Source organism: Hemicordylus capensis, chromosome 5, assembly GCF_027244095.1.
Source record: "Hemicordylus capensis ecotype Gifberg chromosome 5, rHemCap1.1.pri, whole genome shotgun sequence".
Lineage (NCBI taxonomy): Eukaryota > Metazoa > Chordata > Lepidosauria > Squamata > Cordylidae > Hemicordylus > Hemicordylus capensis.
The window spans coordinates 244,670,480-244,693,963 of record NC_069661.1 but is presented as its reverse complement, the minus strand read 5'-3'; the positions used below and the strand labels follow the sequence as shown (position 1 = coordinate 244,693,963).

At 45.7% G+C, this 23,484-nt stretch overlaps 1 protein-coding gene across 2 annotated transcripts; it reads right to left on the bottom strand.

Annotated features, from left to right (window-relative positions):
- Nucleotides 1-1,362: 1,362 nt before the first annotated feature.
- Nucleotides 1,363-23,477, bottom strand: PYROXD1 (pyridine nucleotide-disulphide oxidoreductase domain 1). 2 transcript variants are annotated; one of them, XM_053254028.1, is made up of 12 exons: nucleotides 23,240-23,477; nucleotides 21,054-21,134; nucleotides 18,698-18,817; nucleotides 15,939-16,067; nucleotides 15,321-15,394; nucleotides 14,034-14,194; nucleotides 13,046-13,146; nucleotides 11,390-11,528; nucleotides 10,081-10,193; nucleotides 9,082-9,204; nucleotides 6,521-6,658; nucleotides 1,363-4,935 (listed from the first exon to the last, which is right to left on the bottom strand). In XM_053254028.1, exons 1-12 carry the CDS (start codon nucleotides 23,330-23,332, stop codon nucleotides 4,687-4,689), a joined length of 1,521 nt encoding a protein of 506 aa, XP_053110003.1. In that variant the 5' UTR covers nucleotides 23,333-23,477; the 3' UTR covers nucleotides 1,363-4,686. The 2 variants fall into 2 exon arrangements, with proteins under 2 accessions (XP_053110003.1, XP_053110004.1); XM_053254029.1 differs by having other exon boundaries at nucleotides 18,740-18,817.
- Nucleotides 23,478-23,484: the final 7 nt, after the last annotated feature.

Sequence of the window (23,484 nt, the reverse complement as noted above, 5' to 3'; positions counted from 1 at the left end):
GTCAATCAAGTAGTTTGAATTGCCAAATTCAGGTGGAGCTAGTTTACAGATTACACCAGCTATGCAGAGGCTCACTTGGAAACCTAGAGTATTGCCCTAACCATTTCACAAGGAAAAGGGACAACTCTTGATGCTGCGTAGAAAGGGATGAATAGAACAGCTGTTCAGTAAAATCTCAGCAATTACCTGAGGGGCTACCTATCATGCTCTGAAGCAGGGGTGCCCAAACTGTGGTACTCCAGGTGTTCCTGAACTACAGCTCCCATCATCCCCAGCCACGAATTATAGCTGGGGATGATGGGAGTTGTAGTTCAGCTGGAGTAGCACAGGCTGGAAACCCTTGTGCTATGGCTTTTATCAGCTACCAGTTTGATTGGAGGGCCTTTTTAAGAATATTATGGAGGATAGCATTAAGCATTATCCTCCTCCTTTACTAGTTCCTGGCCAGAGAGGAGGATCCCATCTATGGACTGCCATGTCCATCACTACTTCTAAACATAGAGGAGAGGAGAGAAGAGCTGGTCTTGTGGTAGCAAGCCTGACTTGTCCCCATAACTAAGCAGGGTCTGCCCTGGTTGCATCTGAATGGGAGACTTGATGTGTGAGCACTGCAAGATATTCCCCTCAGGGGATGAAGCTGCTCTGGGAAGAGCAGAAGGTTTCAAGTTCCCTCCCTGGCTTCTCCAAGATAGGGCTGAGAGAGATTCTTGCCTGCAACCTTGGAGAAGCCGCTGCCAGACTGTGAAGACAATACTGAGCTAGATAGACCAATGGTCTGACTCAGTATATGGCAGTTTCCTATGTTCCTATAGTCTCACGCAGTGGTAAAACTGCCGCCCTGTAACCAGAAGGTTGCAAGTTCGATCCTGACCAAGGGGCTCAAGGTTGACTCAGCCTTCCATCCTTCCGAGGTCGGTAAAATGAGTACCCAGAATGTTGGGGGGCAATATGCTAAATCATTGTAAACCGCTTAGAGAGCTTCCAGCTATAGAGCGGTATATAAATGTAAGTGCTATTGCTGTTGCTAAATCAGCATGGGGCAGATTGGATGCTGGGACTACTGTTTTCAGTCACGTTTGTGGAACTCAGTGGTCTACAATAGCCCGGGTTAATATTCTCAGTCATGAACTGCCTCAATCATTTCTTTTACTCCCTCTGCCAAAACAAATAATTTTAACATCAGAATTTGCTTTTTCTTTTTTGGCAGACTACAGGTGGCCCTTGTTATCCGTGGTTTTGCATGTCTGCTGCAAATTCCAGTGGTGGAGTGAAGGAACTCCACTGCTGCTCAGCGAAGCAATAGACCCAGGGGTGGGGGTATAAATTCATTGAGGCGGGAGCAGCTGTGTAAAAGGCAGGATGAACAGCGAAATACAAGATTTATTTATTTATTTGATTTCTATACCGCCCTTCCAAAAATGGCTCCGGGAGCTTCACACAGAGAAATAATAAATAAATAGGATGGCTCCCTGTCCCCAAAGGGCTCACAATCTAAAAAGAAACATAAGACAGACACCAGCAGCAGTCACTGGAGGTCCTGTGCTGGGGGTGGATAGGGCCAGTTACTCTCCCCCTGTTAAATAAAGAGAATCACCACATTAAAAGGTGCCTCTTTGCCACGTTAGGGCAGGGGAGATCACTCCCCTCTCTATTGGCTGCTTTGTATCCCTACTGAGATCCAGGGGTAGGGGGCGGGGAGAAGAGCACCAGTACTGTGTCCCTGTACATCCTTGCAGCACAATACCACTACTGAAGGCAAACTCCCATCACCCCTAGCCAAAGGCTGTTGTGGCTGGGGAAGATGGGAGATGTAGTCCAACAACATCTAGGGACCTAAGGCTGAGCATCCCTGCTTGTAGCACTACCCCACTCGGGCAGCTACAGCCAGTGCATGGATACCACAACCACGTGCATGGCACCAAACACATGGCTCTTCCTCCTGCGATTGACAGTACCTTCCCTTTTGACAGGCTGTCTAGTCCCTTTTTGGAAAAAACATTTACACAAATGGGAATGTGTTGCTTAATGAGTGTTTAATTTTCGCAGATGCCATTGCTGGCTACCTTTACCTGGTACTCAGGGATCCTGCTTATGAACCAACAGTTCCAGTTACTTATAAAGGGTAACAGCTACTTGTAGGCCTATTCCCCATGAATATATTTACTCCTTTAAAAAAAAAAAAGCAGCCATCTAAGGCAATTTTTTTCCACCACTGTCACCCCACTCCATGTGTTGCCTGAAGAAGTAATTCCTTCATAAAATGTGTATTTTTCAGGCCCAACAGCAACTTGCAGTAAGGTGAAGATAAAATGCTGTAAGGAAGTTACAAACCATACAACCCAGTTGTACGTTGGGAATCATGATTATGATTATGATTCCCAACGTACAACTGGGTTGTATGGTTTGTAAGTTCCATGTTCATAGCTCACAACACACACAGTTCCCAAGAGTGATGGCCTGTTTGTAAGTTGGGGACTTCCTTAATGTAATATGTTATGGAGCTTTGTTTGTAACTTGGGGAGTGACTGTATTTGTTTCTCCCCGAAAGCACGGAGTCACCTTGCTGCAGCTGCATGGCAACCTGTTCTGTGCTTCTCAGCTGGTTGGTTGGATCAGTCTCCACTGTGTGGCTGGTCTTCACCTTACACGTTGCTGTTGGGCATGGAATATATGCCTTTTACATAGCACTTCTGAGTGTTCAGTGTTCCATGTACAATGTTTCAGTCACCCTTACAAAAGCACCGTAAGTCAGGTTAGTACTGCCCCTATCTAGCAAATCAGGAGCTGAGAACTGGCAGCTTGCCAAATGATATCTAGTGAGTTTGGGGCAGCGGTGATTGTTAACTAGAGACTCACAGATCAGTCCTTTAAAAACTCTTAAAAGGACTCCGTAAGAACACATTTTCATTGCGGATTTAATGAGGACACCTTTTCATTCTAGCTCCAGTTCCACCTCCTCCCCTACTTGAATTCCCTGCTCTCACGACCCCTTGCAGTGTTAACTATGAGCTTCCGTGCCACATGCATACCAACACAGGCGTGGGATACTGAATTCACTGCAGATGTGATGTTAGCCAAAGCTGGTGCTGAACAGTGATGTAGTGCTGCAGGGACATAGCCCTGGCATGTTTCCCCACCTCCAGGGTCTTGGCAGGGATGCAAAGCAGCCGACAAAGGGGAGCAATTTTGTCTGTCCTGCCACTTGTCCTGCCTTTTTTTGCAGCCACCCCAACCTTTGTGATCCTCCCCCCCCGCCCCCGTCTATTGCTTGGCCAAGCAAGCAATCTCCTTCCCCACTCCATAATGGTTAGTCCTTTGCTTTCTAAATGGAATATTCTGCTCTCGCTGTCCCAACAGTTTGTTGCATAGCTGAATATCGGACTGAAGTTGATTTTACCACCATTTCCCCCTGTCTTCTATTACAAGGCATATCCTCCACCCTTTGTGGTTGGCAATCCAGACTTCTGGGTGAATAACCACATGAGGTTCAGACTCTGTAGGATTAAGAAAACAAATCCTTGACCTCTTGTTCGGGATGTGCAGAATGTTCCAAGCGCAGATCAGAACACCCTTCAAATGAAGGGCCTGTTCAAAGCTTGGAACGGCCCATTTTGAGTCGGAACACTCCGAACACCATTTTGGACTCTGAAATGGCACTCTTCTTTCTGATCTCTGCACATGTATGGCAGCCATTTGTGTGGCCAGCACCACTGCACAAATGGCTGCCGTGCATGTGCAGAGGCCAGAAAGAAGAGCGCCATTTTAGAGTTCAAACTGATGCCACGTTCAAGTCATAACATGGTTGTTCTGTCGGAACCACCAGCTCAACCAGTTGTTCTGACAGAACGTTAACGGGAATTTAGTGTTCTGTTCTGAGCTCACAGTGGAATGCCAAATCTGTTTCATGCACATCCCTAGCTCTTGTAATATGGGGTGTGTGGTCATGGGGACGTGGCCATTAGGGTCAGTGTGGCTATGGGGGCTGTCGTGGAGCACCTGCCCTTCTGAATTTGACATCACTGGATGTCTGCCATTGTGGCTGGGGATGATGGGAGTGGTAGTCCAACAACTGGGGACCCCAGGTTTGAGAACCCCTGTGCTACAGGGAAGTAGCAGCATGCACAGCAGCCATGTCTATGCCAGCACTGCAGCCACACACAGCCTTTTGGAAAGTGAGCGCTATGCTAGTGGTGGTGCTGAACCGGTTCGGGCGTATCCCTTCTTTCTAATCTTCATATTACTTACTTCTAAATTGCTGTTTTTACTCAGTGTTTTACCATAATTAGATCTTTTATTGCTGTCTCTTCACACAGAAGTGGCTTCAAATAGTATGAGAAGTAGTGCAAAAGTATTTTAAATAATTTAAATTTACAAAAGCTTACTTAGGAATCATGTCACAGGCAAGCCCTACTGAAATTGAGAAGTTGAGGCACAGTAAACTCTGACTAAATTCTGTGCTGTATAACACACATGACCACAACTCTGTTGAATGTCCAGTCTTCTTGTTCTTGCATGTTGGCCCATAGTATATAGTGGTACTGCCAGAAAGCACTCGTACCATACAGCGTGTGATCAGGTCAACTGTAGTTGTACACTCATTTCTCTATACTTGGCATGCGAGAACCCTTCCAAAACCACCACCATTAAAGTATCTAAGAAGTCAGAGTTAGCACTGTTTTCAGAAGTTCAGTCAAAGTAATCTTCTATGTCAATATTTGGATCTAAGAGATGTTCCCCATAACGTGAGAGATCCATCTGATTAAGAATCAAGTTTTCAAAGGTTTCTTCCAGATCGGTTTCTCCAATCAGGACGGCTCCCATCATTCGTCCATTCTGCATCACCACTTTGACATATTCCCGTCCTTTGGTGCATCTCAACATCAGTTCATGGTCTAAACCCAACCCTTGAGCGTTATATTTTCCCAGCAACACCACCTACGGAAATAAACAGTTAAGACTGCAACCGTTTTTCAAATATGCAAGTGCTATTTTAAAAAGTGCAGAATAGAGTCCTGTGTTTCAGTTCAGAAACCCCACTATTGATCTGATTTGCGTCCATCTTAAGGGCAAGATTATAATGTACATTCTTATCAATATTGCCTCATGTGATAAAATTAAGACTCCAGCTACAAAGCACCTTGGAATTTGCAATCTGCAACATACTGTGCATATCCAGTTACTCCAAAGTTTCAAGAGAGACAGCGATCAGACACACTAAATTCAATTAATAGTCTGGAAATCTCAGTCTTATTACTTATGTAATAAGTTAGTATGGTACTTATTACTTATGTAATAAGTTAGTATGGTAATTTAAAACCCTATTTTCAGTAAACAATTGCCATTGTTTTGGTCATGAAAAATTTGGAGCTGAATACTTTGTATAAGCAATTTGAAAATAATCTCTCAAAAGATGTGTCATTTCAAAAATCAATGTTTGATTTATGCACACATGAACTAAACATGCTGTTCCCAGTGCTAATTAGGCACTGTTCCTTAGGGGCACAATTATGGATAGTGGGCAGAGGTGAAGACAGTCCTTTCAGATAAAGAATCTGTTTCATAGGACCATAATCAGAAGGCAGTCTTCAGACTAATCCTTCAATTTTGGTATTTTTCTTTTGAAATGCTGGCTGACATCCTCACGTGCATGTGCAGCGAAAAAGACCAGGTGTGCACAGTTAGTGGCTCTGCTTTTAAAAGTATAAGCTTGTGCAGGTGTGTGTGTGCAGGTGATTTTGCCAATTCCCCTAAGGATTCCCCTGTTTCGGGACTATGTTTTTGTGGAGAGGGCTGTTTAGAAACAGTTACTCATGTGCTTTTGTACTGCCCTCTGTTCCGTGACTCAAGGAAAGAATTATTGACTCCGCTATTTGATCAGTTCCTAGGCAGGCCGGACTCATTTTATCTTAATTTATGGCTTGCTGATGTTAATGTGGGTATTACTAAACTGGTTGCTAAATTTTTATATGGGGCTATGAAACTGACCTCTCGTCATGGGGTTTTGTGAGGCTGATTGTGTATCTTTTAGTTATTTTATGCTGTCTATTTATCTATGGTAACTGTCTAAAGTTTTAATTTTGTTTGGCTTACGGCTGTAAATAAAATGATTGATTGCAATTCCCCCTCTCCCTGGAAGTGCTTCTGTGACCCAGAAGTAGCTCCCTGAGGGTTTCGGGATCCTCAGGGAACTACTTCTGAGTCTCATGGAGTGTTTCCAGGGGGAATCGTCATAAATCACACCCCTATCCACGTGAACATCCATGCTTCAGAAGCAGGGCCGCTGTTTTTCACCGCACGTGCACAGTGTTACCGAGGATGTCAGCCATCACATGCTACACGTCAGAAAAATAGAAGCTAGTTCCCTTAGCATGGTGCTTTTCAATGCACAGCGTTGGACTGTGAACCTGACACTTTCGTTTGCCAGCCGTCCTACAGAATTCAGACATCATCACTTGCAAGCAAGCGGTTCCAAAACTGCAGCCCGCCTTTGTAGCCGCAATTGCTCAAATGCATTCATTACCTTGTAACTGAAAAATTTTGTTACGTGAGCAAAGAGTTCAAAGCTGAAGTCCATGTCAATAGGTTCCCCTAGAGCATCAGCAGCCATACATTTTGCAGCGTACCAGCCCATCTGCCTGGCCTGGGTCCAAAGCCTCATCTGGAAAGCAAGACAGAAGGCAGCTCATTGCTTAAAGACCAGGAGCAGGTATTCAGAAAACCCAGCCTCAATAACATAGGAAGCTGCCTTATACTGAGTGAGACTATTGGCCCATCTTGCTCAGTAATGTCTACACTGACAGGCAGCAGCTTCTCCAAAGTTTTGGGCAGGGATCTCTCTCAGCCCTATCTTGGAGATGCTGCCAAGGAGGGAACTTTGAGCCTAGATGTTCTTCCCAGAGTGGCTCCATCCCCCTGAGGAGAATCTTCCAGTGCTCACACATCAAGTCTCCCTTTTGTATGCAACCAGGGCAGACCCTGCTTAGCTTAAGGGGACAAGTCACACTTGCTAGGACAAGATTGGCTCTCTTCCCTGCCCAGGGTAAAATGTCCTAGGCATTATTTTATGCTGGTATTAAAACAAAAAACCTTTGATCTGATAACTACAGCAGTTAAGCAAAAAAAGCTTTTGACAAGATGATAAATGCTTTTGATCTGGGACTACACCAGTTGTTAGGTGCGCTGTGAATCACCTCCTTAAACCCTGGGAAGGAGAACTGTACTATCACCATTTGCTGTACCTCTTTCCAAACCAGACTAGCTCCCATGATCTAGTGCACTTAAGACTGCCTAGAGAGGCCTTGCTCTGGCTGCCTGTTTCTGAAATGAAGTCTTATGCTGCTTAGAAATACACGCACCAACCTCTCTAAAGACGCCCACCAGGGCTCCAACTTGGTTCAGTTTCAGAAATCCACTGAAAATCTTATTCTGCCTAAAGCCCTAGCTTATAGACATTAGATTTCTATGGCAAGAATCTGTTCTGGACAGCTACATGTGGAAAGTAGAGATGTGCATGAATCAGATTTTGCAATTTGATCTCAAATTGAATAGCAAAATACTCAAATCGATTCATCGAAACAGCAGCCGCTGCCAGCTGTTTCAACAAATCAGCTTGACTCAATTTGAGTGATTCAAGTTATCCAGCCCTAGGGAACAATGGGGAACTTGACTCACCCCACTATTCCCCATGAGTAGTTCCTAGGGACACCAAAGTGGGCTGGGTGGTAGGGCATGAGGGGTGCTACCTACCACCCAACTCACAAAAGAAATGGGCAAGCCGTCGATTTTTAAAAATTGTTTGACCTTTTCCCCAAACCTTCATTTGTATGATAACTAGCCAACCAAGAATCAAGGAAATCACAAGCCAATCAGAAGCCAGTGCCAAAACCAGTCAGCAAGGGGAAAACAGGCCTCCAAAATAGTGCTCAGAACACTTGAAACGTTCCAAGCTCATTCTGTCGGAACAACCAGTTGTTCCAACAGAACATTCCGGGCATTTGCATGCCATTCGAGCTTGGAAGGGAAGGCAAATCCTGATCCATGCACATCCTGAATCCTGAGGGTAGAACTAGAACCAATAATCAAAGTGCAAAGAAACAGATTCCGGTTAAGCATTAGGAAGCAGTTCCAAACTGCAAGGATTGTTTGACAGTGGAAGAGTCTGCCTTGGGCAGGCGTTTGCTTTCCCTCACTAGAGGCTTTTAAACAGAGCCTGGACAGCCATCGGGGATGGAACTGTCCATCGGGGACAGAGCTGTCCAGGATGCTGTAGCAGTTCCCTGCACTGAGAGCAGGGAGCATGACTAGAAGATCTCCAAGATCCCTTCCAACTCAAAAATTCTGTGATGCTAGGAGACTTTATTTGGGAATCCTGTGTGGCAAAGTCTGAATGTTTCATCTGGTCAATTGTAGATATTTGGCCTGCAATTCCACTGCAGTAATGTGTATGCTACAGGGCATAGACACAGAGGCTGTTCACCCAAGCAGCCCTACGTGGGCTTCCACAGCCCTCCCTGGGTAGGCCTCCTTGTGTTCAGCTCCGGAATCGGACATAATGGTAACCAGAGTTGTTGTTTTTTTACTTGGGCATTTACTGAGGTGACCCAATCATGTGCACATTCGGTCTGCCTGTAGTCCAAGCATGCACCAAGTCAGGCGGCAAGAGTGCCCAGCAGTGGAGGAATCCTCCAATGTCCCATGCTCCTGATGTGGTGCATTGTGGGATGCCGGAGGACTTCCTCCTCTGCCTCCCGGCTCTGCTGCTCATCGCGGCCTCACTCATGTGCCGCACAAATGGTAGAGCCTTCAGATCTGTGCCGTTCGTGTGCAGGAAGGAGTTTGCCTTCTTACTCACCTTCCCCACCGCCAGGTAGTGGGTCTTGTGAATGGCCTTACAGTCTCTTCTGCTGCATTCTTTAAATTGCCGGTTGTGCAAATTAGGTCTATGTATTCAAGGACAAAGACTTGGCTAATCATCAACTGTTATAGAAAGCAGACTGTGATGGGGCTACACCAGATGGGTATGCTGTGAATCACCTCCTTAAACCCTAGGAGGGAATACAGTACTATCACCATTTGCTGTACCTGCTGCCAGAACGGACTGGGCTCCCATGATGTGGTGCAGATGTCCCCGGCTGCGTAGATATCTGGCAATGAAGTATGCATGTATTTGTCCACTTTTAAGCCTCCATCTTCACCTAGAGTGAACTGAACAAATAATGGGGTGGGGGGGAGGGGAAGGCAGCAGATCTCACTTTGCTGTTGTTTAATAATACAATTCCCCCCCCTCTTTAAACTAAAAAGCAACACACAATTGCAAAACATCAGTTTTTGTTAGCACCATTCCAGTTCATAAATTTGTAGGACCTAAAAGGCTATGAAAGTCATAGCACCTCCCTAACAGCCTTAATTGTAGAGTCTGCAGAGCAGCAAAAGAAAAGGGCCATGCAGAGGCCCATTGCATATGCACGGCAGTCTCCAAAATGGCCACCGTGAGGGGGGAAAGGCCAGACGGACCAAAGAATGCCTGAACCAGGTGATTTTTGGCATGAAAGGTCGGATGGGCTTGAGGGAATCTCTGCGGACCCCCTCCCCCCGAGAAGCCCCCTGGAGGGGTAACTACTATTTATTTTATTTTAAAAACTCAAAATGGCTCACAAAACTGAACCAAACCGGGGAATGGGGGGGGGGGGGGGCAAGAGGTTTCCAATGGGGGCAAAACTGAACTGGCCCAGTCCAGTGCGGGTCCGGTTCGAACTCGAACCAACCACGCTAGCCAGTTTTGTGCACACCCCTACAAGAGAATAGGTGTAAATGGAGAAATAGCAAACTCAATTATAAAATAAAAGACAGATCCATTTCCATTTCAATAGTACTATTTGAATAAAGCAACCATAAACTGTAACTGTCATATGACACAGCCCTCAGCTCTCAGGGAGGTTCTCTAACCCAGTTGCATACACTTCCAGGAAATTTCACATTTGCGGTATTTAAAAGGGGTTTGGGTTTATTTATTTGTGGAATACTTAAGCCCACTGAAACTTCACAAAAGGAAATATAAGTCAATTAAACATAAATCCTTACATTATTACCATCAAGGAATGGCTGGACATTTGGAACGACTCCGGTGGCACTGACAATGAAGTCACAGCCATATACCTTCCCATTGGTTAGTTCCACATATACAGGCCATAGATCTGAAAGAGAAGAGGTCTCGACATGAGAATGCTCACCATGTACTTAAAATCAGCCACAAAACAGACAAGAGATAGAAAGTCACTAGAGCCCTGTTCAAATGTACACATATTCGGGTGTCTGTACACACATACATGTTTTGTGTGAATAAACTGTGCAAGTGTTTATTTTAAAAGTAAGTCTGGGTATAGGCTTGAAATGCATGGTATAGAAAGGAAGCGTACTGCTGTAAGATCGACATAGTGTGTGAATAACTGTTTGTATGTACAGATCTGCACATAAACTACGGGCACTGAACATAAATTTAAGTGTTAAATTTAGCAAGTCACACTGACAGCATATTGCATATATTAGTCAATTTCAGGTAAGGCCGAGCGGAGTGTTCTCTTGGGTTTTCTAAGAAGTAGACCCGGTGGGAGTACTTCAGAGGGCCACCACTGAAAAAGCCTTGCTTATGGTAGATAGCCGCTTCACCACTGATAGTAATGGATCTGCAAAAAGTGGCCTCACGTCTTGAAAAAAAGTTCCAGAACTAGGATGCCAAATATTTGATTATTAGATCCTATACATCTTGGCTCTCTGGACCAGAACCCCTGCTCACTGCTGCAAAGAGGCACCTTTTAAAGTGGTGAATCTCTTATATTTAGCAGGGGAGAGCAACTGGCCATAACCAACCCCAGCACCGCATCCCTTCAGTGGCTGTTGTTGGTGTCTACATTATGCTTCTTTTTAGACTGTGAGCCCTTTGGGGACAAGGAACCAGCTTATTTATTTTTCTATGTAAGCTGCTTTGAAAACTTTGTTGAAAAGCAGCATATACATACAGTGGTACCCGCTGTACACTTTGAAACCACGTACACAAGAGAATGAATGGGAACTTAGGAAGCTGCCTGTTAGACCATTGGTCCGTCTAGCTCAGGACTGTCTACAATCAGGGCTGCTCAACTTCGGCCTTCCTGCAGATGTTGGCCTACAATTCCCATAATCCCTGGCTATTGGCCACTGTGGCTGGGGATTATGGGAGTTGTAGTTCAAAAACAGCTGGGGGGCCTAAGTTGAGCAGGCCTGGCTGGCAACAGCTCTCCAAGGAGGAGGGGAGTCTTTCCCACTCCTGCCTGGAGATGCCACTGAACTACAGCCCCATCTACAACTGGGTTCCTGGATTTTCTGCTCTTGCTCTTCTTCATACATCATTTACCTTGATCTGGTTCTGCATTCCTCTCATCCTGTTGAGCTTTGGGGAAAACCAAGGAAACTTTCTGTAGATGCTGGAAATCTTCCTGGAGGTATATCTTCTTTATTTCACACATGCTTTCAATATGAACCTTATGGGGAAGCTTGAAAAGAAAATGACAATTGCATTTATAAGGATGATCAATACAGTTGTTAAAGGCATCCCTTACAAAGCAACACAGGTAAGTTGCTCTATGCATGTGGGCTCTTGGATTCCCACACGAGTGGAATCCATTAAGAACATAAGAATGGCCTTGCTGGATCAGACTAAAGGTAATCTAATCCCGTATCCTGCCATATAGATCATGCAGAGAGGGCTTATGTAGTTTAAGCTCCAATGAAAATGAGAAATTCAGTGCATGCAACGGAACCCTGGTGCATCTTTAGAAAGCCCCCTGTCTGAAAGCATGGAGAACCTCTGCCAGTCAGAGAAGACAATACCGAGGTAGATGGACCAATGGTCCGATTCAGTAGAAGGCAGCTTCCTATGCTTTCTAACTCTCCTGTTCAGTTCCAGTTCAGACACTGACTCTAAGAAGTAGTTTGATAACTGGTTCAGATACATTTCATGCAGAATAATGTCAAAGGTTTTTGCTTACAATGTAACTTAAGAAAAGCATTTTTGAAACGGTTCATTTTTGAATATTTTAAGGATTTCTACAAGGAATCCCCGCTGATAATTGGGCAGCAGCAATATAGGAAGATGCTGAAAGGTGTCATCTCGTACTGTGCGGGAGGAGGCAATGGTAAACCCCTCCTGTATTCTACCAAAGACCACCACAGGGCTCTGTGGGCGCCAGGAGTTGAAATTGACTTGACAGCACACTTTACCTTTACAAAGAAAATACAACAGGATTCAAGAAAAACTAGGAAAATAAAACATTCATCACAGCAGCTGAGTGCTTGATTTCCAAGATCAGTTTTCACTTTTTTGAATATTTCACTTTGTGTGTTGTGGGGTTTGGTTCAGGCTCAGGTTCAAAGCACCCAAGAAAGTTTAGGTGTGGATTCAGTTCCAGTTCACTGAAAAAGACTCTCTTGAACTGGTTTATATGTGTGAGTTCAGTGTGACTCCCTGGATTCAGGAGAAGAGAATTTAAAGTGGAGAAGCAGGTGGGGTAGAGAGAGAGGGTGAGTGAGTGAGAATGTTTTAACCCTTTCACTGCCTGCTGTTTCTCCACTCCAAATCTGTCCTCCTCCCCTGGGATTCCAAACATTTGCTTGCGTCCAGATTCTGTTGCATACTTTGGTGTACAAGGGTGCCACAGACAGTCTGCCTGTCGGAAAGACGGGCAACAGCAGTCAAGTGGTGTTTTAGAGGAGCTTGTCTCCCAATAAATTTATCACTGAAGAACCTCTCATAAGTTTCCATGGAACTCTTGAGCTCCTAGGAACATACTCTGAAAGCCACAGGTGGTCCTGGAAGTATTGCAAGAAATAGACAAGAGATATTCTTGACATTACTGCTTTATCTTAGCAGATGTTCTGCTGCAGTGCTGGCACTCCATCCCCACTAATTAGATGCCAAAGACCATTGTGGCTAGAGACGATGGCAGTTGTAGTCCAACAACATCTGGGGACCCAAGCTGGAGAACCCTTGCAAGAGGACAAACTCTCATACCTCTTTTGATCCTTTAAGATGCAAGCCTTCATGCCAATCGGGGCCTAAAGCACTGCCTATCTTCCCTAGGCTTGCTACAGCTCTCTCTTCCTTCTCACTTTCTGAAAGAAAAAGTCAAGGTAAAGATCAAAACACATCCTTTAAATAGAGCAGAGACAGTCAGCATCTGCATAATTTCCCAGTCTATTTTCCAGACATGACTCAGGACCAGAATGATCCACCTCACACAGGTGGTCAAGATCTATGACTTACAGGAGAAATTCATTACTTGCGGAGGTTCTGTACCTTGCCTACTATAGCGAGTAATGGAACCATGAGTAACAAGGCATTAGGTCTATGGGGGAAGGGGGTTTAGGTTCAGGGTGGATGAAAAACATTTTTAAAGCCCCCCAAAAGTCCCCAAACGGGCCAGAACTTACTCTGGCATACTTCACGGGTCCCCTGTGTGCTCATGAATGCACCCCAAAGGATGGAATGCCCCCCAAAACTGAAAAGTCATGGAGGGAATGTCCTTTCCCCCCAGAAATGAGCCACAAAAATTTATTATTTATTTATTTGATTTGTATACCGCCTTTCCAAAATGGCTCCTCCTATCTCTTCCTGGCTTCCTAGAGACAAAATGGTGGCCAGAAGTGACCTCCGTGGTCACTTCTGGCCTTCTAGGAACCACAGATACATGGGTTTTAATCCATGAGTATCCATGGATATTGGAAACGAGTGTCAATAAGATGTCCTGCGGATACAGGGAACCGCGAAAAGTGGTTCCACAAATAACAAAGTTCTCCTGTACTTACTTCATTTCTTCCTGCTGCCTAGCCTAAATTCCTGCAGCAGCTACTTCCAGTTTGCACACTTAGCCACATCAGTTCTCAGAGTTTTATATTCAAATACGTGGGACTGGCTGATGCAGTGGTTTGCCTATTATTTTGGGAACCGACGTATACATAAGAACCAACTAGAACACAGAGCTCTTTACTGGATACTCTACCCGCTATTGTATATTTAGTCCTTTTGCAGGCAATTGGAAGTTCTGGTTTCTCAGTGCTTAGCTTTGGGATCAGGAATTCAGCTGCTCCCGCGTCAAAGAAAGTATTCCCAATGGCTTTGTCTTTGATGGCCCAAATCACTTCGCAACCTTCGATTTCATACCTGGAAAAGGTATCAAAATCATAGGTTAGAGAGGGAGAGAGAGAGGAAGAGAACTTGCCTTTATTACTAAGTTTAGACCTGAAAGCTTTAGCTGGTAGCTCAACTAAGTGGCCCACTTGCCACCAGATGTCCAGGGACTATAGCACCTGGCGCGGTCCTTGTTGACCTGGGCGACGACCAATCCGGTATAGATTTATTAAAGTTACGTCTCACCATATTGTTGATGGGAGAGGCACTCTTTGTCTGGCTGCTCTGGTGAGACCTGTCCAGTATGGTTGGACCTCTGGCATAGCTCTCACCTTCCTCAGAGCACACAAGCCCCACAACCACGCCAAGGTATTATTAATTCGATTTCTATACCCCCCTTCCAAAAATGGCTCAGGGCGGTTTACAAAGAGAAATAACAAATAAGATGGCTCCCTGTCCCCAAAGGGCTCACATTCTAAAAAGAAACATAAGACACACACCAGCAACAGTCACTGGAAGTACTGTGCTGGGGCTGGATAGGGCCAGTTACTCTCCCCCTGCTAAATAAAGATAATCACCACGGTAAAAAGTGAGTGGCAGTTTGATCCCAGGCTGACTATGTCTAACTTTGTTGCTACATGCCACTGCCTCTCTCACAGAGGTCGGCAATTTCACTCTGCAGCTTCCAGCACAGTAAGACAAGAATATGATACAGTTTCAAAGCTATCGCCATTATTCTAAAAAGTGGAAGCAGAAGCAAAACCAACCTTGCAACTCTGGCCATGACAAGAACAAATAATAATCAATGTATTGTTTATGAAGGACTAGCAGATGCTGTACATGGCATACCAATATAAATTAGGTTTATCACCAAGATCACCAAGTTCTTCTTTCCAGTTCTCATAGAACAGGTGTTCCCAACTTTGGGTCCCCAGATGTTGCTGGACTACAGCTTTCAATCACAATGTTGGCCAGGGATGATTGGACTTGTAGTCCAGCCATATCTGGAGATCCAAGGTTGGGAACCTCGGCTTAAAAAAAAAAAAAAAAAAGCTTTATGTACTGCAATGAAAAATGCTTTACTTGCACCAATTCCAGTGCAATGCCACCATTAAAATGCTTTACTTATACTTCCTGCAGTGAAAAAAGTTTTACTTACACCAGTTCCAGTGCAATGCCACCATTCCCCACGATGGTTATCCTTTTTGCTTCTGCCAGATGTTTCTGGAATTCCTGCATTTAACACACAGAGAGAGTCATAAACAGGGTACTACAACTGAGTTTTCTCTATTCACCATTAAAAGGGAAAAAAAGGGAAAAAAAACACAAAACCAGAAGTGAAACCATTCGTCTCCAGTTAAAGCATCAAAAAATTGTGGGAAGAAAACCTGGAACTCCTTATCTCGTTTACACAACACTGCACCTCGGTGACAATTTACAATTTCTCTGTTTGGACTGCAAATATGCAGCCCTTCCCTTCCTTTCCAGCCATTTCTCTCTCCAAGTTTTTGTCCATTTGCTTCCAATATTTCAGTCACATTAAATACGGTTGTGGATTCCCTCCTTATGGAGGTACACCGGATATGGTCGCTTTGGACTCTTAGAAGGCTGGGGGGAAACAAACCTTTCTTCTTGGTGAGTGATCTTATAGCGACCAGAACTGTACACAGCAATGTCAAAAAGAATGTGCTCCGTATCTCACAGCCATTGTGATTATGAGTTCCCATTTGCGATACAAAATATTGGCAAAACACTGAAAGCATATATACAGCATTACCGCAACGCTATCTGTGTCCCGGATTCCCAATACAAACGGGTTTCCTTCAGTAATTAATTTTGGCTTTGCTCCAGCACACAGGCAGAGTTTTTCATAGGCGTACTCCTTGCCGGCTTCTGTTATGATTTTCTGTAACGAGATATAAAATGGAACATTTTTTAAAAAAATATCTATGAAAAGTATACCCTGAAACAAGCTGTTGGTCTGGCAGCCCAACTTAAGCCAGAAGATATGACACGCTCAGTTAGTTCACAGTGGATCAAAGATCAAAGTAAACCACAAAATCATTCAACAAAAGTGAATTAGCAATATCACAGTTAAAGTACAAACATGATAAACAAAAGCTTGTCAAATTATAGCTATCCCTTTCCATCTATAAAACTTTCTATCAAGGGTTCTCAACCTTAGGTCCCCATATGTGGGGATGGCCATTGTGGCTGGGGATGATGGGAGTTGTAGTCCAACCACATATGGGGACCTGAGGTTGAGCACTCCACTTTGTATCATTTTCCTTTCACTAGCTCACCGACAACCTATCTAGAATTAATTTTCTGAAACGACTTTTTCAGTAGTTTCAGCCCCCAGGTTTTCTGGCTTCCCACTCAAGGGCAGCTGAATATGAGTTCAACGAGCAATTCAACTATGCAGTTGAATATGAGCAAATGCAGAAATGTCAGGCCATCAGTTCTTGGGAAACAACCAAGATAAACACATGAATTATAGCCTTTCCTCTTGGTGGCACTACAGGACTGTGCCATTGCATTACCATGGATTTTTGCTGCTGTAAGTTACCATAAAATTACTAGTTCAGGGTTACTCAACTTCGGCCCTATTGCAGATGCTTGTCTACAGCTCCCATAATCCTTGAATATAGGCCACTGTGGCTGGGGATTATGGGAGTCGTAGTCCAAAAACAGCTGAAGGGCCAAAGTTGAGCAGGCCTGTTCTAGTTCAAACACACCTTTCAACCAAAGAAGGCGGCACAAGATCTAACGGGTTCTCCTCAAGCCCACCCAAAAATCTAATCAGTCCAGTGTGTGTTCTAAGTGCTGCTGCATGGTTCTCCAGGATCTTCTAAGTGCTGCTGCATGGTTCTCCAGGATCTTCTGCCGACTGCAGCATCTCACACTGTATCAGAGGCTGCTCTGGAGGGTCTCAGCTTTCTGGGATGGCCTTTTAGGAGGCCCTAAATAGTGTGTGTGTGCATACATGTGTGTGTCTGTTTGTGTGCACGCGCTATGGGAGTAAGAGAGGTCTCCAAAGGCCAAGCACATGTGGAAGCCCCCCGTAGATCTCAGGTAATCAACTTTATATTTAATTCTCGTAGACGTGCCGTGACGGAGATCACATGCGTGGCAGAACGCTCGCGAGAGTTCCGGACACGCCGGCAGCCAGGAGTTTGGGTGGGCGGGGGGAAGCAGCGAGGCTAGACCTCACTGTGTCGGACACAGAGGAGACGTGAGGAGGCGGCTGGTTGGCGGCCAAAGCTGCGCCAGCGGGAGAAGGTGGTGGCATGCTGATTGGAGGAGGCTGGCAGGCGGGATGGGGGAAGGGACTGGTGGAGAAGCAGCGGTGGGCGGGGAAGAGAAGCCTGGCTGCTGAGGGCAAACAAATAGAGAGGGTGGGAAAGAACTGGGGGTGGGTGGGAATGAACTTGGGGGGGGGAATGAAATGGGGCTCAATGGCGGGGGGAGAGTCAGGGAGAACTAGGGGCGCAGATGCTCTGTGCCCGGTCAGCTAGTATCTAGGAACATAGGAAACTGCCATATACCGAGTCAGACCATTGATCTATCTAGCTCAGTATTGTCTTCACAGACTGGCAGCAGCTTCTCCAAGGTTGCAGGCGGGAATCCCTCACAGCCATATCTTGGAGATGCCAGGGCTTCAGCACTTCCCAGAGTGGCTCCATCCCCTGAGGGGAATATCTTACAGTGCTCACACTTCTAGTCTCCCATTCATATGCAACCAGGGCAGACCCTGCTTAGCTGTGGGGACAGGTCATGCTTGCTACCACAAGACCAGCTCTCCTCTCCACCTTTTTCTGATCTTTATAGTCTCAGGCAGTAGTTGTTCATCATGTTTTACTTGTTCATCATGTCCCCAACACTCTATACTCACATCCTCCAAAGATCTGGGCTAATCATTAAAGAGCAGCACCCAGTATTATACTGGCACAGTGTTTTTGTCCGATACTTGAATTAGTGAGGAGAGCTGGTCTTGTGGTAGCAAGCATGAATTGTCTCCTTTGCTAAGGAGGGTCTGCCCTGGTTTGCATTTGAATGGGAGACTACATGTGAGCACTGTAAGAAATTCCCCTTAGGGGATGGGGCTGCTCTGGGAAGAGCATCTGCATGTTTGTAAGCAGAAGGTTCCAAGTTCCCTCCCTGACATCTCCAAGGTAGGGCTGAGAGAGATTCCTGCCTGTAACCTTCGAGAAGCTGCTGCCAGTCAGCATAAATGGTACCGAGTTAGACGGACCAATGGTCTGACTTGGTGTTAAGCAGCTTCCTATATTCCTATAACTTCTGAGATTCTACTACAGGATACAGAGCAGTCCAATTATGGTGACACTGATTTAAAATAGCTTAGGGTTGCACTACTAATGTATGCAGTTAATCCAAAAAACTTTCAAGGTCAATAGTTTACAACTTGAGACCCTGTTTTTTGTATGAAGAGAGATCTCCTCACACGTTCTCTCTGGAAAGGGGAAAGCCATTTCACAATCCACCTAGAAACAAAAGGATGAAAGATTCTCTTACATGACCATCGCTTTTCAACTGCTTCACGCCAGACTGTATCACCTTAATGTTAGGGTAACGTTTTTCTAATACACTGCTTGCTTGTTCCTCAACATCAAATTCTTCTAAAGTTCTTGAAACCTGCCAAAGTAACAGAAGTTTTAAAACAAAGTTTCAACTCAAAATCTACCCAATAACCTTCATAGAGACTATAGTCTTTCCCCCTGCTTCCATATTTTTATACTGCCTGATAAGTAAATTTCTAGGCAGTGTACAAATTACAATACATAAAACATAGTAAAAACTGTGCACCTTTTTAACATGAGGATTCTCTTTATTTAGCAGGGGGAGAGTAACTGGCCCTATCTATCCCCAGCACAGTACCTCCAGTGGCTGTTGCTGGTGTCTATCTTATGTTTCTTTTTAGATTGTGAACCCTTCAGGGACAGGGATCCATCTTATTTATTTATTATTTCTCTGTGTAAACTGCTTTGGCGGCTTTTGTTGAAAAGCGGTGTATAAATATTTGTTGTTGTACAAATCTTCTATAAATATCTTTTTTTTTTTAAGGCAAGAGATTGCTGAGAATACTCATCATATGGCTACACAATCCATTACTAGATTCTTTTCCAGGCTTGGATTTCAAATTCCTATTCCTATTGTATTTACCACATCACAGAGCAGGCTGGCACCTAAAAAGGTGCCCTCATTGCTGCCTGTAAAAGTGTCACAGCATCAGATGCTCCCAGACTACTCACTGGATTGTATGTATGTATGTACATTTATATCCTGCTCTTCCTCCAAGGAGCCCAGAGCGGTGTACGACATACTTAAGTTTCTCGTGACAACAATCCGGTGAAGTAGGTTTTGTAGATCTGAATTCAAGACTCGCACCAGCTCTCAACGCTCGTGAATGTCTGGTTTTCAGACCTCACAACGTTCAAAAAAGGCCCCATACGTAATGAAAGGCAGTGGCATAGAGATGCTGGAGGCGGCCTGCAGCCAGACCTTTTGGTACATCCCGGCTACCACTGCTAATCACCTGCCCACCCACCACGGCCCCCACTCACTGCTGTTGTCAGAGCCAGCTTGCCTCCCTTTGCCAGCCACGATAAAGACATCACAGCCCTAGCGAAAGCCCATCCCAGCGATAACAGGCACTGGGGCACGGATGTCATTATACCGCATTGCGGCCAGCAATGGGCGGCAAGCTAGAGACAGCAGCAGTGGGCCACAGAGGCTAGTGGGGGGCACGGAGGCCAGCAGTGGATGAGAGCAGTGGCCCCACCCTTCACACTGGCCCCACGTGTTGCAAAGCACATGTTTGTTCAATGATATATCCGCTCCCACGTATCTGGGATTAATAACTGCTTATTATTATTAATTACATTGCTATCCCACTCTCCCTCCAAGAAGCCCAGAGTGCTTTGCATGGTTATATTGATCCTCACAACAACCCTGTGAAGCAGATTCGGCTGAGAGAGAAGCGACTGCCTCAGAGTCTCCCAGTGAATTTCATGGCTGGACGGGGATATGAACCTGGGTCTCCACAACCCTAGTCCAGCACTTCTTGGTCTACCATTCATGGCTTCCCACCCACCAGGTTCAGGCACAGCAAAACTCCAAAACGCAGACCCATGAATTTGGCACTGGATACATTGCTTGAGATGTGCCCTTGCTCACAACTGCAGCTGTTTGGAAAAATCTGTGATGCACGGAAGAGCCAAATGAAGGGTTTGACTCACTCCGGATTCAGCCCTGGTTTAACCACAGGGCAAGCCTCGAATCTGGGCCACTGTTGCGGGGCCACTGGCCATATGCTATCCCTAATGGGCCTAAGTTTGGGGTGCCATCACGGGCACCGGAAAGGGGTTCAGTTGGTGCAGAAGAGTCATTATGGACCGGGGAGACCCAAGTTCAAATCCCCATTCAGCCATGATACTAGCTGGGTGACTCTGGGCCAGTCACTTCTCTCTCAGCCTAGCCTACTTCACAGGGTTGTTGTGAAAAAGAAACTTAACTATGTAGTATACTGCTCTGGGCTCCTTGGAGGAAGAGCAGGATATAAATGTAATACATAAATAAACAAACAAGCCACTTCTCAAGGAAAAGTTTCACAAAGGAATTTTACACAGCAAAATTAGAAGAAAATCGTTCCTTGTCCCAACAGGGCTCACCATCTAAAAATAAACACAAGGTAGACCCAAGCAACAACCACTGAAAGGACACTGTGCTGGGGCTGGATAGGGTCAGTTGCTCTCTCCCTGCTAAATACTAGAGAACCACCCCTTGAAAAGGTGCTGCTTTGCCCAGTTAGCAGGGATGAGTTGTGGATCACATCCTAAGTCCCCAAGAATCTGAATTAAGTCCATCTTACCTGTCTGTAATTCATCACTGCTTTTATAACAGGAGATGCTGTGACCAATAAAATATCATCGGATGGAAACTCTGTAGCCAGCTTGCAAAAGAAGAAATGAGGGCAATTTGAAAATATTTTCCAGTGCAGTATTATTTTGATTATGCATTATTTTATACTGGGTCATCAGTACGCTTGCTGCCTTCTAAAGGCCTCAAAGAGCTTACATTAAAAAAAAAGAAGAAGAACAGATACAAAAGAGACAAAATCTGGGAAGCCATGAGGCCTGCCTGATTTGCCCCACTGAATTCAATAGATGTCCTCCTGCCTCCTTATTGCAGTCTGCATTTGCTGCTTAATGAAACCTTAAAAGCACGCCATCCACAGCTTACACAATTCTTGCTGAGCTGGCATCACGTATGCACACTCAAGCAAACATATAGGGAGGGATCAGCCTATTCTTCATGGCAGTTGGGAGGGGTTTGCTAGGAGGTGCACATTCATGGGCTAAACAAGCAAACAGAGAAGGAGGCTATTCACACGATGGAGCGAAATCGGGCTAGGGGAGTCTAGCCTGATTTCGCCCCATCGTGTGAACCACTGGACTCGGCTGTGAGCCCGGTAGTTCCTAGGCAGGTAACCTGCCTAACTACCCCTGCCCTAAAGCCGGGTTTGCGGAGCAAGCGCTCCGCAAACCTGGTTTTAAAGATCATGAGTAGCTGCGGTGTGGCTCTGTGCCATGGCTACTCCCGAGGAGACCCCCAGAGGGGAGGCGAAAAGCCGCCTCCAGGCTCTGGGGGTCTCGCCAGCATGCCCTGCGCGCAGCTATTAAAACAGGAATTTTAAAATGTGACACATTTAAAATTCACAGCAAGTTAAAAATCTAAACAGCCATTAAAAATTTAAAAGATCCAGAGCAATTCAGTGAAACACAACACTCCTCCAGATCGACATTTCACCAACACGGATCAAAGCATGTGATAGCCTATTACAATACACTGTTCCCTAGAGTTGCTGGCATTCTCATTGTAAGCCATGATCTCCCAGCCCCCAATGCCAGGGGAGATCACAATACAGACTAGCTGTGACACACACACAGCAGGTGAGAACACAGGACTACATTGCAGGGCTGTTGTAAATCACTCTTTTTGCCTCTCCCCTTCCTCCATCAAGGGATGCAGGGAGGTGGGGGGAAGAGTATGTAAGCCATAATTCCCAGACAAAATAAGATCTTAGTTAGCAAGAGCAGGAACTCATTTTCTTTGCTGTTACCTTGTTAATCCCAACTATGTTACATAAGAACATAGTTCAGGACAGCCCTGCTGGATCAGGCCCAAGGCCCATCCAGTCTAGGATCCTGTTTCACACAGTGGCCCACTAGCTGCTGCTGGAAGCCATAGGCAAGAGATGAAGGCATGCCCTCTCTCCTGCTCTTGCTCCTCTGCAACTGGTATTTAGAGGCATCTTGCCTCTGAGGTTGGAGGTGGCCTATAGCCACCTGGCTAGTAGCCACTGATAGACCTGTCCTCCATGAATTTGTCTAAGCCCCTTTTAAAGCCATCCAAGCTGGTGGCCATCACCACATCCCATGGCAAGGTATTCCATAGATTAATTGTGCACTGTGTGAAAAAGTATTTTCCCTTGTCGGTCCTAAATTTCCCAACCTTCAGTTTCATGGGTCTTGTGGTAGCAAGCACGACTTGTTCCCTTAGCTAAGCAGGGTCTGTCCTGGTTGCATATGAATGGGAGACTAGAAGTGTGAGCACTGGAAGATATTCCCCTGAGGGGATGGAGCTGCTCTGGAAAGCACAGGTTTCCAAGTATCTTGGCTTCTCCAAGATAGGGCTGAAAGAGATTCCATCCTGCAACCTTGGAGATGCCGCTGCCAGTCTGTGAAGACAATACTGAGCTAGATAGACCAATGATCTGACTCGGTATATGGCAGCTTCCTATGTATGACCCCTAGTTCTAGTGTTGCGAGAGAGAGAGAGAGAAATTCTCTCTGTCCACCCTCTGTTCTTCCCTGTGGGCAGCTGCCCGTCACGGCTGCACCGCAGACGAGGAACTATAACAGTGTAAAAAGCAACCAGTATGACCCGTCTGCAGTCAACGGAATTGTCAGTCTAGGAGTTGTTTTAACTCTGATGGGGAAGGGGTCCCAATGCTGCGCACGCGCAACCTGCAAGAACGAGGGCGACCATACTTACGTGCTCGGCGCATGTCACTCCGGCGATCCCGCCTCCCACCACGACGAATCGGCCTCGGGAGACCGCGGAGGACGAAAGTGGATCGCCTGCCATGACTGACCCTTCAGCGTGGGTCGGTGCCGGCTGGAAGGGGCCTCGACCGCTTGTTTACCCTTGGATACGGGACACCGCGAGGCTCACACGACTCGCTTTGGCGTTTCCGGACCTCGCGGAGGCTGCGTTTGTGGGCGTGGCCAGGCTAACGG